Source organism: Mycteria americana, chromosome 5 (assembly GCF_035582795.1).
Source record: "Mycteria americana isolate JAX WOST 10 ecotype Jacksonville Zoo and Gardens chromosome 5, USCA_MyAme_1.0, whole genome shotgun sequence".
NCBI classification, from domain to species: domain Eukaryota; kingdom Metazoa; phylum Chordata; class Aves; order Ciconiiformes; family Ciconiidae; genus Mycteria; species Mycteria americana.
Window position 1 is genome coordinate 65,590,307 of NC_134369.1, and position 16,673 is coordinate 65,606,979.

A 16,673-nucleotide genomic window follows, 5' to 3' on the forward strand; every position below is an offset into this window, starting at 1 on the left:
CCACTGCTAGAGACAACCAACACTCAACCAGAGTAGGGCTTCAGCAAGCTACTGAGGATGTGAGTGGGGGGAATTGGAGAGTTGACTTCCAGAGGTCCCTTCCAATCTAAATTATTCTACAGTCCTACATAGGACAGGCTTTCTGGATTGTCTCCTCCATATTTCATCACCTTCAGATATATTGTCTATATAAACATTTCCCTGTATGTACCACACCTTCTCTGACTGCTGAAGAGCTGGTGGAAAATGCTCTGTATTCTCTTTCCTCCCACCCTAAAACCTGTCAGTAGGAAGGACTGTTGTGATGAAACACTTCTGTCAAGCTACTTTTTTTTTTTTGCAGCTTCTTTTTTTGCTGCTGTCCTCATGTTCTGGATACTACCTCTCAGCCAACGTTCTTGGCTCCTGATTGTGCTCCCAACTTCTCCAGTTGCAACAGGAGGAAAGTGACCAGTTTACAGCTCTGCTAGGAGGGCTGCCAACATTATCAGCAAAAAACAAGGACTGGAGCATTCTCTTGTTTCATCATTGAATGACTAGGAGAAAAGCTGAGACACTGAAGCCACCAGTTCAAAGACTGAGGAATGAGTACAGCAGCAACCAATACTTGAATTGCTTTCCTCTGCCACAGTAAGAGCTTAGAGTCTAGGTCGAAGATAATAAATATTAAACTGAACGTTGACAAAAATATTTTTCAACTGAAAAACTATAATCTGAATGTGTCCTGGAAATAATTATTGGCAATGAACTTGGTCCTCCAGATGTGACAAGAATGCAGTGATTTGGGAGTCCCTCAGAGACAGCAGCACAGATGCAGTCCATCTGTTGCATTCTCTAGAAGACTGATCCTTTAAGGACCAGAAATTTCCATATAGAAAAGAAAATTAAACTTAGATTCTGCAGAAGTTAACAGCAGTCATGTGGGAAAAACCAAACTTTCAACTCCAGATAAGTACAGAATAGAGCGTTCTCTGAATTCAGGTACCAACCGAGACACAGCAGCTGAAACCTCCAGATGTTTCTTTAAAATAAGACTTCTTCAGTAATGACTTAGAATTATTTTACAGTTCTTTCCTCATTTCCCTGGAGATCAAGGATGTCCACTGGTGATTTCAATGGAGAATATTTCTTTTGAAATTTGCAATTCAGACACCCCAGCTCTTTTGCCCAACAGGAAAAGTCACAGAAAAGCATCTATAATCTCACAATCTTTGGAGCTGGACAGGCAGAACTTCATTAGTCTGAAGCTATGGCTTCATTGGGGCGGGGGGGGCATGAGTGTATTTTTGTAGTGCAGGTTAGCTAGAAGGGGACAAAAGCCATGCAAATCAATGACACAGTGGTGCTTTCTCAGAAACTAGCAAGTTCAGGTAACCTCTCCAATTTTCTGTGGTCTAACTTGAAACACCAGCTCTTCATTTGTCCTAGAATTGTGCCACACATTACAGTACCTGAAATGACAATAACAACTTTGTTTCCCCTTGGAAACTGCAAGGTCAAAAGGCTCTCTACAAGCACAATAAAAAGTTAAAAGGACCAATTATAGAAGGAAAAATACTGTAAAAACAGATAAGGTGAGAAATTCTCCTGACAATAAGACAGAGGCAATGTTTGGAGTTCTGTTTTTTGTGTAATAAAGACTTTCACATTTCAGTTGGTACGTCGTGTTGCTGAATTATGTATTTTTACTGCACAATTTTCTCGTCATTTTAAAAAGATTATAGCATGTTAGACACAATTTTGTGTCCACACTAAAAGGATTTTTTTCAGTCTATATATTTCCCCTCTTTCAAAATTTGCTTCCATCATGAGCAGTTCATATATGACAACGTAAAATACATTGTTCACCACTCCTCCCTGCTTACCAATACAATAGGAATCTGAAGAGCACTCTGATTTCTACTCCCTGTCGAGGCATAAGCTAAGACTTTATTTTTGGCAGACAAGCTGCTCCTTCATTGAAGAAACAGTTATACATCTCCATTTAAAAATACCGATTAGCAAATCTCATAGCACTTTACCAACACATGCAGTCAAAACATCACTGAGACTACTGTGTTTCTCCCAAACTGGAAGGATGTTGAAAACTTAAATGATTCACTTACAGCTGATCTAAAGATGAGAGCTCTGCAATTTATGTTTTATTGTCAAATGTTTAAAGGATTAAATCTAAATAAAACACACAATACACAAGCTTCAAAGCACACGTTATCTTCAACATCTTATTTCCAATTAGCAAGTCAAAATAAAGAAGGCATGGGGAACGTTTGGCTTCAAAAGCAGAGCTCTGGAAGAAATCAAGATTTTCGTTGTTTTGGGTCTCATTTAAGGCTGCTATTTTCCCAAACTGCTGAAACTGGATAAGATGGAAATATTATTTTCTCTCTCGAAGGGGGGAAAATAGCAGACATACCACCATGTGATTGAGTATTACATCATTCGTACTTACAATACCGAGCCAGTCTGGCAGTCAAACTTAAAAGACATTTTCATTTGCCTTTGAGGAAGGACATGGACTTGCCATAAAGGCAGGCTAACATTGAAGAGGTTAGAAAAGGCTCAGCTCACAATTTTACTTGGCACAAGATTACAAAATGCTAAAAGTCTTTCACCAAGAAGCATTTCCAGTATGAAGTCTGTGTATGAAGACTGTGTCATACAAAATCGTAGTGAGAAACATCTGAAGAAATAAGACAGCTCTTGAGAAGTATTTTACCAATTTTTAAAAGGCTTATACATTATTAGGATGTAAGAAATCATTATCAAGACGACTTTCAAGATAGGAGGACAGGCCAGGTATGAGAATGAATGCTGTTTTTCCAAAACAAATTTGAAAGGTAGTATTGTTTCTCTGATATACCTTCACTTTGTTCTTACAACATTAAGAAGTGCAAGACAAAAAAAGCTGCATAAGCTTTAAGAATATGATGAAAGTGGACACAGTTTTAGAATACCTCAAGCTAAAGTAATATTTACAGATAGCAAGCGCAGAAATGCTTATATGTCTCAACACACTGGCTTTTAATCACCCTATTTTGCATTACTGATCTTAATTAAACTATTTAATAATATGAATTTGTCTTCTAAGGCATCATTCTTACTGCATTAAAATGCAAATACACAATCTTCAAAATGATTTTAATGAAGGAGAGCATTCAGTTTTCTAATTGACTTCTAAAGTATTATAATGCAGAAAGCATTAGTGATGGCTACAACCAGGAATATTTTTCAGTGACCAGATCAAAAACATCAACCATAACTGATCACGTTTGCTACCAGGGTTTATTTAAACAAAGCATCAGGTAACCTTTTTTTCTTTTCTTTTCTTAAGGGGGATGGGTGTGCAGGGAAGGAAGGGGAAGCGTCTCCTCCACATCCCACACCACATCCAGCATATCCTCCGACAAAAGCAAGAATGTGTCACACAATGACCAGCTGTACCACACTGTTTTTTATTTAGCTGGTGTTTGCAACATATTAGCTCCCATCAGGTCAAAACATCACAGTTAAATGCTGTTTTTGCTGACATAAGCACCAAAATTCAGATGCAGAGATAAACGTCCGAATTAAGCAGAGCCAACCTAATAATTTCCTCTTTTAAACAAGCTTTAAGAAGATTGTTAAATATTTATTTTCACAAGCATGCAAGGATCGCTGAAGGTCAAAGACATCAGAGGTGTGATCCCCTTCCTTATCATCCCTCCTTTGTATTTATTTCACTGGAAGAAGGCCTTTCTGCCATCACATTTCCCTCCCCTCATCCATCACCTAGAACTTGTCCTGCCTTCATTCCCCTCATTAGTTCCCATGTCTCTGCCACCATGTTTCAAAGCATCAGCCCCTCTCAGTGCTGCTGCTAAGCGAGGGCTGCCCCTCGTATTTTTACCCTGGTATTACTGATGCCTTCATAGCTCTCCTGCTCCCTGCTTCTGTTTCTTTCCTTGTTTCACCTTTACCACGAGAATGTCTCATCAGTTCAGAAACCCCAAACTGGAATGTAATTACTAAGAGGACAGACCATGCAATGAATTTTATTAATTAATATTTTTATGGACGCAATAACAGACCACTATTTACATGCATTAAAAATACGGCTCGGATGCTTCTGCTGTAAGTATTTCTGCATTACACAAGGGCCAACATGGTGACGGAGCACAGGACTGCTGAACGATAACACTTCTACCTGCTCTTAATGGAATTCAAGCCCACAGCAACAAAGGCTTCAGTGGACCTAATCCAGAAGCCTACAGAGTAAAGCCTGTCCCTTCCTTTCAAAGGGGGACCACGATGACAGGTTTTGTCCCAACACAGAAAGGTACGATGGGCAAGGGACCTCCAAAATCAAAACAATCCAGGTGCAACAGCTCTATTGAGCACAAACCCCACGTTTTTCAGCAGTCGTACCCATCAACGTGCTTTGAGAAAGTATCGCCTAGAGAGAGACTTGAAACACTCCGCTCTGTAAAGAAAAAAGTATTTCTGCAGTCAAATTTCCAAAGAGAATTATTTTGACCTTTACTGTTCAAAATATCCCTTAAATGAGGAAAACAAACAACAAAGCTATCAAAACCAGCCAAAATCTGTAATCTTGATAGGCCATCTTGTGACCCTGTCCCCCTCTCTGCCTCTGCAGGTACTTTGTTTAATGCTGCATTATGGAAAAGTTGACAACTTGAGCCACCTGCTGGGTACCAACGTCCTGAGGGGAAAAAAGTTGGTCACTCCTCTACACAAAAGCTGGTGAGAATTTCGTCAGCGAATTCAATGGGGCAGGATCAGGCCTCCCCTTGCCAGCACCAGAGGTCAACTACTTTTTATCCTGAGTTAGTAACAAGTTAACAGAAAAGCAGATTTTCAGAGTGTGCAATTCTTAAACAAAACATTAGCCTGAACACACACACATGCAAAATTACAGTCCTCCTCCTTCTTTTCCATGATATATTTAGAAATCCTATTAGCTGGAGAAATCAACATTCTTATCTGAATTTCCAGGATGCTGTAACATGCAAAATTAGAGCAGCTCTCTTAAGTGGGTCAATTATCACTCCTGCACTTACAGCAGCTTTTCCCTTCCCTCCCTGCAGCATCCATAATGGGCATTTAGCACACGGATTTAAACAGTAAGATGTTGAGTTGACACACAATGTAAAGTTCCCTTCCCCTTTTATATTTTCAGAATCTTAAAGGGACAAAGAAAACCACCCAAGTACAGAATCTCCACATTAAAATTACGGTCTCCCTGCGGAAAGCTTCGATGACTTTCAGCAACAGGGCTCCCTGCAGGATAATGCTAGTCAGCAATCACACTCACTATTTTCCTGCCACATCTGAGTCATGCACAAGTGAGGTTTATGGCTTCCCCCCCCAGGAGACAAGAGGAGAACCTGAGGGCCACTAACCATCTCCCCAGGCCTGTCCCCCAGGTGCAGGGTCATACAACCAGTTTGAAAGGCTTCAGGTTATTTTCTTCTCAAGAGGGAATTCTCTTTAAAAGACACTGCAAATCACCAAATACAAGCGGAGCAATTCAAGTACCCAGCATCACTTCAGATATTACAAAGACATCTATAGAGGACTGACAGATGTGACACAGGACCTCGGAAAACACAGGTTCTTCTGCAACACAGCTGGAGGCCAGGCAAGATAACCAAGACTGACAGAGCCCCAACTCCTCCTGCCTTGCTGCCCTGCTGCCACCCAAATGCAAGCGCAGGGCGGCAGCCCGGAGCAGCCCTTGCAGTAAGGGGATGCAGTGGGGAAGAGAACGGAACCACGCAACGGAGCATACAACGTCAACGAGCACGTGGAGAGGAAAATTTTACTTTCCCACCAACGGGAAAGATGAAACACCTCATTTTCTCTGCAGCATACTTCCTTTATACATATCTCTTTATATGGCAAAAAAGCGTGAGGCAGTACTGCGAGTGAAAAATCATATGATTCTCCTTCACTCCATGGAAAAGGAGACTGGATATGCTGGCTTCAGGTCATGAGCCCTGCTGTTGCAATTCAGCAGTCCCAGCCCTGGCTGGAGGAGAGGGTGATGGGGAGAAGTTAAAGTGCAGAAATTAAATTTCTATTGCTGCCCCTGGCTGCCTTCTTCCCTACATCTCCAGCATTTTCTCCTGTGGTGCCAAATAGGAATAATCACAGAAGCCAAGCATTACCAAACACATGAACTATTTGGAAATAGGTGCAAATAACACGGGGCAACATTAGCTGCACCCTATATAAAGGTGGCAATTTTTCATTAATAGATTGAAACTCTCCCAGCTAAAATCCATCCACGCAAAAGCATACCAATTTTAAAACTTCATTTTGAAATGAAGTGGACAAGGCTTTTCCAAGACTTCAAGTCCAAGCAAATGCTTCATTAGGAAGCATTTCTTTACCGAGAGTGTGGTCAAACACTGGAACAGGCTTCCTAGAGAGGTGGTTGATGCCCCAAGCCTGTCAGTGTTTAAGAGGCATTTGGACAATGCCCTTAATAACATGCTTCAACTTTTGGTCAGCCCTGAAGCGGTCAGGCAGTTGCACTAGATCTTCACTGTAAGTCCCTTCCAACTGAAAATATTCCATTCAACTTTCTATGAAGCAAGATCTTGGTGTCCTTTACCACACACACACACAAAATATCTAGTGAAATTAAATAAAGTAATTTGCTTTTGTAAATATATGTATTTTTAACTGTGCAATTTAAAATCCATTTTTAATCCTTGTCACACTCAACACCTGAACAAAACACATTTTGAATGCAACTGTATTTAATCAAAAGTAAAAAAGTTCAGTTACTAAAAAGAAAGTACTTAACCAAAGAGAAATAGAAACTGGTTTTATTAACGTCCCTAACTAAAGCTCTAAAATTTTGTTGATTAAAGCCTGATTTCAAAAGTTAACTTTTTAATTGGGAACACTAGGGCCTGCTGGCTCCAGGAAGTTTTAGTAGAGGTCAAAAGATTGCTGGAGATCTAATTTTTCATTTCTAATAAAAAAGGAAGTCTTGCCCTTTTCCTTGCAAAGATAGACCTTGAAGTGTTAGTAGGGAAACAAAGAATGTATCCATCAAAGGCTCTCATGGCGAGGTTATACAAAGCTTCCCAAGACAGTATGGAAGCCGACAGAGCCTGCTAAGGCTCAGAAGGAAATTAGCTGAACTTCTCTTGCAAAGACCAACAAGGCAGAAAGGCTCAGTAGCTGATGCCTAATCTAGGATTAAAGAGACCAATTCCTTACTCCATCACAGATTTTCTGGGTAACTTTGAATGCGTCACTTAGCCTCAGTTCTGCACCTGGAAATGAAGATAAATACTCTCAACTTCCCTTACTGTGACATGAAAATAAACACATTAAACCAGGAGGCATTCAAATAGCTTGGCAATAAAGTGCAAGTACTGCAGACAAATAGGAAATAACAAAGTACTGCCCCATTCAGCGAGGAGATGCCCATTTTTTTCCCAAATCCTTCTTGCCTGCTGGGATCCTGCAACGCCTTCGTGATCTTCCCTCAAACAAAAGGGAGGTTCACAGGGCAGAGGAAGCAGGGGAGGAAAAGCACCTTACACTTTCTCACCCAGTGCAAGTTTACACGTAAAAGACACCAAACCTTCTCCTGTCAGCCTTCTGCTCCCAGTGCTCAAATATGAGAGGTTCTTTTTCTTGGACATTTAGCGGAAAGGTTCGTCTGCAAACAACTCACTTGGCCTCAAGAGTGGCCTCACTTGGCTGCCTTGGACTGAACCCAGGAGGACCCCACCTCTGTCCTCTGACTACACACGAAGCCGCTGAAGACCACCTGAACAACCTGGGCAACACCAAGGTCAGGAGGCAGTGGGAAGGGCTCGGCGAGCCCCCGGCATCAAGACTGATCAGCTTTACGAAAGGGGGAAAAACCTGCTCTGAATTTACTTCCAGAGGCAAACAGGGATATTTACACAAGAGATGTGTAAATCTCTGGTGTAAGGGAACTTTGCGAGGACTCTTCTCATGTGGAAAAGGTTTTATTTACTAAGCCCTAACAAGACAGGATTTGGTTTAGAACTAAGGGTGCATTTTCCATAGAGCTTCAAAGGAAAAGAATAAATAAATAAAAAAGGCGCATGTGTGTGGGATAAGAGACATTTACCATGTAAAATGTTGCTGTAAAAACACCCCAGGTTATAGCGTTCAAAATATTACAAAACAGTGGACAGTTGTACAGTTTTTCTAACAGTTATGTACAGTAAAAAGGATTACAAACACAATGAAAGGTTCCTTGATTAAAACAAACTGATATCCCACATGGAAAATCCTGGCCAGGCTCTCATTGTTCCCGAGTGACCCTAGGGCAGCCACGGGTTACAGCCGAGCCCATAAGTCACTCAAACACCCTGCCCGGCTCTTCCCAAGTTCTCTCTCTCGGGAACGGCAGGACCAGCTAAAGAGCCCTTTGTTTCCATTCAAACATATGTAGGGGTGGAAAAGCTGTTCAAAACATTAAAGAGAAACAACTGAGGACTGTTACTATTCCAAGAAACAAATTAAGAGCCAGACTCTGAAATGCCCGGAACACTGGCAGTGCCAGCTGAAGTCAGATGTCACTGGAAACGCTCAGCATCGCTCAGCCCCTGGGAGGGTGACAACCGGTTCCATCAAACCTGAGGATTTAAAAAATCACTATCTCCTTCAGGTGTATTTTTTGCATTATACCTTTACTTCTGACACTGATAAAACAGACACATTTTATAAAGAGAATAATAAATTCAAGTTTTTATAGGTAGCTCATCAAAAGGATGAAACACCTCCCAAATTCAGCTAATAGCTAGTAAGCCATCTTCCCTTTAAAACATTAACGCTGACAAGTAATATAAGCAAGGCAAATGAAAAGCTATGTCAAGGTTGCTGCATTGTGGGGTTTTGTGTCAAATAAGCTAATAAAAACCATAAACTGATGTAAAAATCAGTTCAGATCTCAAATAATGCATTAAACTTTCTAAAGAACTATAAATAAAAGCTACAGTTTAGATAAATAAACGTTTATGTCTCTATGTTCTAGATCTATTTTTTCAGATAAAAAAATTTGTGTCACTGGAATATTTTGGATTTTTGCATTAATTAAACAATGCATAAGAACCAGGAGAACTTAATGTTTTCCTATTTCAGGCTGAGGTTTATTCAGGTATAATTCAGACTGCACCAGTAGACTTGGCTACAATTTTCCTCACATTTTCACAGAGGCTGGCTGGCAACACGTACATTATGAAAAAAGAAGAATAAGCAGATATACATGTCAGATAAACACATTCCACTCCCTCAAACTGAACTCAATGCAGACACAATTAAATCCTGTTTTGCCTCTCCAAACACTTCCCACTCCTTTGGTTCTGCCACTGGAGAGAACACAACATTCCTTGCCACTTTCAGCCCCTGACTACATCCCACTGGACCTCCCCAGGCCACGTACATACTTTGTTCCTTCTACCATAATATTTTTTAAGAAACATGCTGTCTTCTATTTCAGAGACTCATCTGTTCCCAGCTAATCTCTCTTGCCTCTACATCTCCCAAATCATGCCACTGATTCATTTGGGCCACCCAAAACCAAGGTGCCGTCTCTGAGCTCTGGCGATGCTGCTGCCCGTCACTACTTCTTCCCTGTTATCTCTTTCCTCTAAAATACATTCACCAATCTTCAGTCTTTAACTTCGTTTTCTAAATTTCTCCCAGATTCCTTTATAAGAGTTCTATAACCAACACAATGAACACTTTAAGCTCAGCCAATCTACTTAGCAGTGTTATGTAAATCTTGAAGTGTTACAAATACCGTATGTCCTTTGTACAGCATATTTCTCCTCTTTGCATGCTGGCTTCTCCGGAAGACCAAAACCAACTACAAGCTTATTACCCTGAACGTGCATCTTCATTCTTGCTAAAGCATCTTGTCACATGGCCATCCTCTCCACCTGCTCTTGGTCTCCCTGGACCAAAGGCCCTGGGAACACGCCTGCCTCCTCTAGCACACTTCTACATTGCCAGATCGAGGCTGGAAACAAATATAACATGCTGATAATGATCACCATAATTAATCTATGGAGGCTTGAATGTATTTTCATTTCAAAGGTCAGCAGTATGCACCTGTGGCTCTCAGGTTTTCAAGTTTCTAATGAAAGGATAAGATACCAGAAAAGGAACTTACATTTCAATGTTTGGAATCCATGATTTAAAATCAAACTACACTGGATTTTAAATACTAAAAAATAAAACAAAACCCCCAACAGCAGAGCACAGGCAGAAGCTGAACTCACTCTCCCAAAGTAACACAGTTAAATTCTTAATATCAACTACAAAATCAGGTTTATCTAACGCACTTTTAAAAAAATCAACACTAAGAAAATTAAGCCATACAGTCATGCACTACCACTTCTTGATTCCCAGGTGGCACAGTAACTGTGCAAATGAAGATGGAGTACTTTGTGATATTGATATAGAAAGACAGAGCCCATCTTTGCAGTCTTATCCATACTCTGGTCCTAGTATTTTATGTGAAATATCACAGAGGATATTATCTCAATTTAATGAAAAAAGTGAGAAAGTTAATTTAGGTATTTATGAAGCGTCAACCAGACCAGTACATCTTGCACATGCTGAACTATTTTAAAGAAGGATATGACAAACAAGCAAAGGATTTGTTTGTTTTCTAGAAAAGTTAGCCACGCTTGCTGCACAGATGGCTGCTACATTACAATGCACCTACTACCCTATTACAGCTCATACTGCTTCGAATGCTTTTTTATCACTACCAGTGGGGAAAAATGGATTTGCATATTATGGCTAGGCTGTCATTCAGTAGTATCAAGTAACGACTGTACATAAATGACTTTAAAAATATGACACGGGCATAAAAAATATTGGCAATGCTTTTAAATCAACACTGTCTTTATGGTAATGATAGAGTTATACTGTTCAAAGTTCACACAGAGATTTTATATCAGAAGAGACTAGTGTAATAGGCAAGTCTTCCTTTTAATTCCATTATTCCTGCAAAACCACATTTTTTTTTAACCATGCAAATGCAATGACCACAGCACTATCACAAAGCACTAATTTTAGAATACTGAATGTAGTTTCCGAAACTAAAAAAATCATCTCAGTCTTAAAAGGAAAGCTAAGCTCTTCAACTGCTAAAATACAGAATGACAACAGCAACCTAGAAAAACCATCAAATCAAATAGAATACTGATGATATGCACATACTGCTTGAAAATAGAAAAGAACTAAAATAACACAGAAGAAACTGTTTGATACTAAACTCCAAATTCCAGCAACTGAAACACAACATAAAATAAGTAAAAATATATAAAACAATTTGGATGGCCATCAGTATTTAAGGCTTACATGAATTTTAATGAAGTTCTACAAGACAAAAATAGGGATGATCTAGAGGCAAGGAGTATTCGCTTGCAACTCTGGCCTGTGTGCAGTCCTACCTCCAGCCACTCATTTCCTGTATGATCTTTGAGCAAACTTCAGAACTTACCAAATGCCTTCCCCCTCCCCCCCCAAACTAAAATAGGAGTGATACCGTCCTTCCCACAGGCAGTAAAAGAGGGAAATTTAAATATCTTATGGAAAATCTACTGGAACTCTAATCTGTTCTTTAATGCTGACACTACAGGAGGCTTGGAGTTAATTTTCATTTGTTTTAAAAAAGAAAAACAAAACAATAACAACAACAAAACCCACACCATAAACAAGTAATCCCTAGCAAAGCACAGGAAAAGTGCAATCTTATACCAGAAGAAAATGTTGAGAAAGAAGAAATTTAGAGTTATTGATGGGAAGCAGAGTGACAGTTATAGCTCCTTGTAAATACTAAGTATTGTACATTTAGAAAGGGAAAAATTTTACTTGAACCACAGGAAAAACTCCCATTCACTTCATTGTATAAAAACAACAGTGACAAAGTTAGCTCCTAAGCACTTACCTTTGCAAATTTTGAAACAAAGTCTAACTGGGATAGTTGACTTGCTAAAAGTATGTATTTTATTTATTTATTTTTTAAATGTGAAAGGATACGAGGAGTTCCTTCTGTCCTACACACCAGGTAGAGACACGCAGCAATTACATGGGTCATCTTTCTCCCCCGGGTTAGGTGCTTGCTCACAGCCATCTTGAAAAAATTAAAGGCAGTATCCAGACAATGTTGATTGAGTTGAAGCTGGTTTCCCAAGTGGTGAATCTGACGTTTCCCTAGAAAAATTAACAAGGGGAAAAAAAAAAGTTTAACAACTTTGTAGTTAGTGTACTTTTGGGTTGGGTTTTTTTTAAAGACAAAATTGAGGGGGCGGATTTTGGATTTCATCTCTGCGTGAAATACAATAACCTCTTACAAATTTCAGGAACCATATATCCTCAGCTCCTCAGGACAAAAAAATGCCTCATTTTGGACTACTAGAATTCAAATACATGCAATCAATGAGCCCTGGAAAACAAAGCTGCAAACATCAGCCCCAGAGAGGATCCAAAACATAGTCAAGACTTCTCAGGCAAAAGATTATGCCCCCTGCTCCAAAGATCATTTGACAATTAGTACTTGGTTAGCTGTAGCGATGAACTTCTGAAAACCGGAGGTCATGGCGTGTTTGCCACATTGATGTGCAAACAGAGATGTTTTGCTGCAACTCTCCAAGAAGTGATGAAGTCTGCAGTTCCTCTGACCACAGCCAAAGCCCACAAGGAAAGGGGCTCTGCTCCGGGCTTGCCCACCATCACCACCGATGGGGAGGCACTTCCTTCCTCTGAACACTTTTGCACCAGAGCCTTCATTTAAGGCTTGGCTGCCAGACTGCCAAGATTAGTTTGTGGCTTCAGGAAAACAAATGTGCCTTCACCCTTAAATAAAATAATACAAAAAAAAAAAAAAGAAAAAAGGTGTGTTTCGGATTATTCATGGCAGGAAGCGGTACAGCTGCTGGGACAGATGCGGGAAGCGAGGTCCAGTCCGTCCTCACAGGTCTAGCTGCGGAAGAGTGTGCCAAAAAGACAGCTTAAGAAAAAGATGGGGGAAGTCAGGAGGAAAACAGAGCACTGGAGTTCCTCAGCATACGGGGTCAGACAGCACATCAAGAAAAATCCTTTAATTCAATGTGCTGGGCAGATGTTTCCAGTGCATGTATTTACAGGAAACGCTCGTCTGTTCCCTTCAGAGATGTCACGAGTAGCTTTGCTGAAGGAGGCACGACGCCTGCCTTGCTCCTCAGCCACCATTGCTCACAGAAAGCGATGGCGACCACGCAGTGCTTACCAGAACACCACCTGCACAGGCTGCACATCTTCGTTTTATGCAAGTCCCTACATCGTCATCACTAATAACATGGTAAAAATGCTTAACCTCCAAACAACCTTCTGCCAAAGATGCGGCTTCAATTCAGCTTTAATAAAAAGTGACTCCAGACACGCAGCCACGGTCAGCAAGACTCTGGCCAAACAGGAGCTGCCTCAGACAGCTTCTCCTTCCTGCACAAGTGGCAATTAGTGCACTCACCAACGAGATCTCCTTTAAGGCACGTTGGCCAACCAGGTGTAACACCTTTGGATGAAGAAGTAACAACAGAGGAAGGATACGTCACCTTCCGCAGGAGGTCTGGGTACAATAAGCTACTCGAGTAATCCAAAGCTCATTAAGTGAATAGTTTTTTCCACTGCCATCAGCAGGCCCTGGACTGGCACTCACCAGCCTCAAATACAAATACTACGTCTTCCCAAAACTAAGATACTAACTAGCACTCACCCTTCCCTGAATTTTATTTCACACTCTACAACCTGTATGCTGAAGCAGGATCAAGACTTTTATGTCCCTAAGAAAGAATCAGTTTGTACTCATATGGGGGGGGGGGGGGGGGGGGGGGGGGGGGGGAGGGGGGAGCACTTAGCCTTGAGTACAGCAACTCATTTTTGCTGTGGCAGCAAAGCAGCTTCCCTGATCAAGCCCTGACTAAACAAGTCCACCCCAGAGGCCAGAATGGATCAGCGATGCTATGGAAAACCCCCTCTTCCTATCACCTAAGCTTCCTATTTTATCTGGTTGTATTTTGCCATGCATGGCTGCTGAGATGAAGACACAAAGAACTGTCATCTGTAGAGATTTTAGGCACTACATGCAGATGTACAACCATCTAAAAAAAAAAAATTAAAAAATAAAAATAGACATTACCATGCCCATGTAGCTCTCCCTCGGCTGCAGGGAGATCCAAATGGGAATCACTGCAGCAGCAAGTGCACAGCATTCCCTTTAAGTAAGATGGTCCAATTCAAGGTCCTCAAAGTCACAAAGGTAACTGATAACAAGAAACAATTTCAGCAGTTTTAAGTGTTGTCTGAATTTTGCTTTTAAGTAAAGCTTTTATAAAAACATAAAGAGAACAGTGGCTGCTGTGCCAAGGAAGAGCCACATGCACTCCCGAATGCTTCTTGGACTAATGGTGGAACCGGTACGTAGGGTCCACCTGGCTCCACAGGGATCAGGACAGTGCAGGCCACCAAGCAAGAAGAGGTGATGAGGAAGCTTCCCATGCCACCCGCACGGCAGCAGCTGATGTGGTCCTGGGCACACACCAGAGAAGAGCCCAAATGAGCTGGAGATGCAGAGTCAGAATAGGACAAGCATCCATCAGACTTCTCCCCCAGCACTCCCCTGGCCCGTTCCCATCACGAGGTAATCCTTCTCCCAAGAACACCACTCTCATTCAGGGCTCCACTCCTCGGAGGGCACTTCAGAAACAAAGAACATACCAGAAGAGAAAAAAATAACATTGAGGAAGATATTTGAAATTCATGTCTTTCATAAGCTATTTTTCCCACTGACCTGGTCCCATGCCCAAGCTACCACTAATATATTCTCCGAGTATTTAACCTTTTCTTAATTTCAAATGTTGAAATATAATTCTTCATAATTCATCCTAGGTAAACAGTATGCATGTTTGAGTAATATATGCTTTTTTAGCTGAGCTCTTCATCCAGCATCAATATTTTAAAATGCAATTACTTTAGGGGTAACCAGTCATTGTCTACTGACAAATACCAAAGAGATCTAAGAGCACAGAAAGGTACTTGTCCACTTTGGAAATGCTATTTCTTTGAACATTTTACTCAACCTTCAGCAGACCAGTGAAGGCTTTAATTCTGTGTGCTAGTACTCCCTCAAGCTGCTTCGTAGTATTATGTCAGTCATATAGTTTGTGGAAAAATAAGACAACTGTTACACTGCCATTGATCCCCAAAATTAACAACTTAACACAGGACAAGAAGCATCTTAGAAATTATGTGCATCTTGATGACTAACTTGGTTTTGTCCTTATCTGTTATGAGAGAGAAAGAAATGTACTGCTTATAGCATCATCTAAGATATTTACATTCTGTAACCAGTCTCCTATTTACTAAAGAAAGATCAAAAGCTTTGTTGTTCTCCCACCACCCCCGCCCCTTGAATTTAACATGACAACAAAATTCTGTTTTTCTGGTATCTTATGTAACATTAACAACAACAACAAAAAGCTGCAAAAGTTTGCACTAGCAGTTGTGCTTCTAGATTTCTCCACAGGGAACACAAGATACCTTGTACTCCTCCTGGTTCCTTCACAGATTCAAGAAGCACCTCCATTCAAAAGGTAACTCCAAGAAAAGGCAGGTATCAGCTAAACGGCTGTTGCCCCAGTACTGCAGTACAGTACCAAACTGCTGTACAGTGCCCTCATCCCAGTCAGATGACAACCAAAAGTACGTAATTTTGCCATTTCCAACCTTTTCTGCCAATCTCACCAATCTGACATTTCCAGAGCTGAAAAGTGCATGTCCGTAATATGTAACTATGAATACAGCGATTTAATCTGTTGGTATCTGAAGAGCAGATATTCATACTTAGAGAAATTGAGCATAAGAAAATAACTGATCAAAATAAATTCTCTATCCAATGCTCCAGTTACTGTTGACAAACATGAACAGAATCCAAATACCCATTCATACTGCCAGTCCTCAACATAAGTCCTCATAACTGCGCAGTGGCAGCCACAAGCCTTGCTAAGCATTCAGATACCTTCTTACACGAGTGACTGCTCCCCCAGCAATATGGTCAGTGCAGGGAGGAACCGCAGAGCAGCTGCAAGCTACAGGGCTGGGAAGATGAGCAATTCCCTCCAGCAAACCTACAATACTGCATTATGTCTATCAGCCCTTGAATGTACTCCCACTCCCACTGCTCCTCGCTAGCTGGGTGGCATTTTATAACCTTTCATTTGTTGTTTATCTCCTGACTGTCTCTACCGTTTGCTCTAGACTACCAGCGTGGCTTCAATCAGCCCGAACGGCTGGCTAATGCCCTTTCCGCCAGTTTGACCATATGGTCCCAGTGTGCAGTGAGCTGGTCCAGCTATCTGCAACAATGCAATAAGCCTTATGATCTCAGCCAAAACAGTGGGAATATCCAACATTACAATGCAATTTATTAGCAATCTGCTCAACTCAGTATTCACCACATTGCATCGCAGTGTAACAAACTGATCAAGTGAATTGAACTGCTCTACTGGATGGAAAAGAAAAGAACCGCCGCACCTTTAAACCCTGCCATGCCCTGGGTTATAAAACAAAACTCAAGACAACATCTTCCTGACTTCCTTATCCATTTTACCCAGTAGAACAATTTT

The 16,673-nt window shown here is 41.0% G+C and overlaps 1 protein-coding gene across 2 annotated transcripts in view; it reads right to left on the reverse strand.

Moving 5' to 3' along the window:
* Nucleotides 1–16,673, reverse strand: part of BRF1 (BRF1 general transcription factor IIIB subunit) — a 176,737-nt gene that overhangs the window by 119,325 nt on the left and 40,739 nt on the right. For both annotated transcript variants that reach the window (XM_075503746.1, XM_075503747.1), the window contains exon 3: nucleotides 12,052–12,225. In XM_075503746.1, the coding sequence (XP_075359861.1) occupies nucleotides 12,052–12,225 (174 nt within the window). The remainder of the gene's footprint in view (nucleotides 1–12,051; nucleotides 12,226–16,673) is intronic.